At 50.0% G+C, this 3,216-nt stretch overlaps 1 protein-coding gene across 1 annotated transcript in view; it reads right to left on the minus strand.

Moving 5' to 3' along the window:
* Positions 1–2,212: 2,212 nt before the first annotated feature.
* LOC106817775 (importin subunit alpha-7-like) overlaps positions 2,213–3,216 on the minus strand; it is a 20,951-nt gene continuing 19,947 nt past the window's right edge. The window contains exon 11 of the mRNA XM_014822474.1: positions 2,213–2,460. Coding sequence (XP_014677960.1) covers positions 2,267–2,460 — 194 coding nt within the window. The 3' untranslated portion in view covers positions 2,213–2,266. The remainder of the gene's footprint in view (positions 2,461–3,216) is intronic.

Raw genomic sequence — 3,216 nt, forward strand, 5'->3', positions numbered from 1 at the left:
GAGGGCGGAGAGACGGACGGGGGGGGGAGAAACAATAATATTCCACGTGAGCTGAGGCACTGCCGCCACTCTCGCGCGCAGAGGCATGTCGCACATACTGACCTGTAGATGGCGCTAGCTGATCACGGAGATTCTATAACTGCCTGTCACCACTGTTTCTGCAGCATCAATTAATCAATCAATCAATCATTCAATCAACCAATCAATCAATCAACCAATCAATCAATCAATCAATCAATCAACCAATCAATCAATCAAGAGCGTATAAAGAAGGAGAGCGTAAAACGGTGAAATCATCTTGCAGTAATAGTCGAATTAAGAAACTTTGCCCGTTTTATTTTGACGATTCTTTGCTTCGATATTATTGATCAGCTGTCCTGCCTTGTTAATATAAAACCAACCGCATGTCCCTACGATGCTCCTACGCTGAGATAACGATCGGTGAAAATCTGGTATTTTCGCCGAAAACCGACTTGAGATCCCTGTTTACTGCAACCCTCTCTCGCTTTGTGGCCAGTCTGTTGCTTCCGGTCACCGCTGTGTAGCGCCATGGTAGCGCTGACTCACGTCAGTACTACAGAGATTACTATACATCCAGCGTGAGGTGGGCACAGGTGGGGGTCATCACTATTGCAATCAATAACAGACGTCATTCATTCCATTTGTCAATCATTGACGGAAACACGCGAGGTTTCCCAAAGTTATCTCAAAGCGTGAGACTGTCACAGTAAACACTGATCTCGAGTCGGTTTTCGGTGAAAATACCAGATTTTCACCGCTCATTATCTCAGCGTAGGGGCATCGTAGGGACATGCGGTTTGTTTTATATGAACAAGGTAGGACAGCTGATCAATAATACTGCAAACAATCGTCAAAATAAAACGGGAAAAGTTTGTTAATTCGACTAATACTGCAACATGGTTTCAGCATTTCACCGTTGTACGCTCTCCTTCTTTATACGCTCTTGAATCAATCAATCAATCAATGAATGGATGGGCGGGAGGGAGAAAACAAACCACGAATCACCAACGTGAGTCGCTGCTGCCGCGGGGGCGCGTCGAGCATACAGGCCTGCTAGATGGCGCTAGCCGAGGCATGCGCGCTGAGAACCAAAAACGCGTCGCGTCTCAGAAAAGATATTGTTGAGTCGGGGTCGTCACGTCGCAATACCGGGCCGCCCCCCTTCCGCCGCCACGCGTGCACGCGGCGCCCCCTGGAGGGCACCGTGGCGCACGCGCGCGGGTGAGCGGTGGCGCCCTCCCAGACAGCCTGGCGTGGGGTTCGGGCGTCGCGTGGTGTCGTCTCTGTGTGTGTGTCTGTATGTGTGTGTGTACGTGCGTGTTCGGGTGTGTGCGTGTGCGCGCGTAGCGCTTTGCGAGTGTCGCGTGGCGCCCCCTACTTTGCCCGTCGGCATGGCGACGTGCGGAACATTGAGATAAATGCATGTGAGAGAAACAACCGGGAGAAAAAAAATGTCCCCGGGAGTTTTCCTATTTTCAGGACGACAAAATCTTAGCCGAATACGTATCTACGCGTCTTTTACAAGTTACAACGAAACATCCTAACGGATGATTTTCCCATACATCCCGGAACCACGACCCATTTTCTAGGAGGACACTCGAGCCCAGAGAAATGGTTCCTCAAGATCCCAGAACTCAGGATTTTTTTTCCCGGATTCCGGATCTTTTACCCCGGATTCCGGATGTTTTTATCCTGGATTCCGGATGTTTTTATCCCGGATTCCGGATGTTTTTTCCCCGGATTCCGGACGTTTTTTTTGTGGGACGCACACGAACGCTGAACGAGTGAGAAGTAGAGGGCGCTGATAACTATAGACAGGCGCTCATGCGCTCCTGGTCTGCGTGATATGATTGAGGTTACATATTCAAGCGAAGGAACATACGCTCTAGAACACACCGACGGCGTGCAGTGGCTCCCTCTAGGGGAGGCACCCTCGCGTCCGGCCGCGCGGCGGCTAACACGCGCTCTCAGAGGGCGCCGCCGAACATCTAGGCGCCCGACGGAGGCGCGCACCTCGCGACGGTGCTGCCCCCGCGTGGACACGGGCCATGCCCTACTCCCCCCCCCCCCGCGAGGGCGCCACCGCCCGCTCGTCGTCGAAACCGAAACGAAATAAATACGGAGAAGATCGTCAGCGAGAGGAACATACGCGTGCCGCCATCGCCGGCGACGCCCCGCAGCGGCGGCGCCCCCTAGCGGCCGGCGAACCGCGATCGACCGCGCTGCGAACGAAACAAGCAAACGTCTAGAACTGGAAGCCCTCCATCGGCACGTTGCCCTCGCTCGGGTTGAACTGAAACTGTTGCGCGTTCTCGTCGACAGATGGCGCCACGTTCGTGTCCTCCTCCTCGGAGCCGAAGTAGTGTTCGATGATGTCGAACGCCTTCTGATAGATGTCCAGATTCTCGTGGCTCTGTAGAAACTCTATCTTGTCCAGACCTGCATAGACAAAGAGAGAGGACTATCAGATGCAGTAAAATGGGAAATAGAGGGAGGGAGAGCGAGTGGGGCAGGAACGCCTTCTGGTAGATGTCCAGATTCTCATGGCTCTGTAGAAACTCTATCTTGTCCAGACCCGGACAGACAGAGACAGAGAGAGAGATAAGACTTGAGAATCTTTTACGTTAAACGTAGAGGAGAGATGTAAAGACACGGGGAAAGGTAAGGAGAGGGAGAAGAGGGGGAGAGAAAATCTTTCTGGTAGATGTCCAGATTCTCACGGCTCTGTAGGAACTCCATCTTTCGAAGCGGGAGTTTCTAATATAATCTTCTTTCTGCTTTTTTTCTCCTACGTTTTCTTTCCGATGCACTGAACTCAACTGGTCTGCCTGCCATAGCTTATTGTTTAGTTGATACAGAGCAAAGACGGGTGTCACAAAAATTTTTGTTGGCAGAAATTAAAAAAAAAACCACAAATAACATTTCGCAGTTTTAATAAAAAAATTTCAAACATAATACACATGAACATATATTATTAATTTTTCCTATATTCTATATTTTATATAGCTAACACAAATCAAAACAGAAACTGTTTGGGCACCACTTTGTGCACCATACACAAATCACGATGACATCGACCACAGCAACCAGTACAGCAACCGAGAGACGCCAGTATCTGTACAGTACTGGGTGAATAGTGTTAGACAACAGGAATTCAAATCGTCTAGATTTTTGCAAATTTAACCAACGTAAAAA

This window comes from Priapulus caudatus, unplaced genomic scaffold (genome assembly GCF_000485595.1).
Source record: "Priapulus caudatus unplaced genomic scaffold, Priapulus_caudatus-5.0.1 Scaffold1860, whole genome shotgun sequence".
NCBI lineage: Eukaryota > Metazoa > Priapulida > Priapulimorpha > Priapulimorphida > Priapulidae > Priapulus > Priapulus caudatus.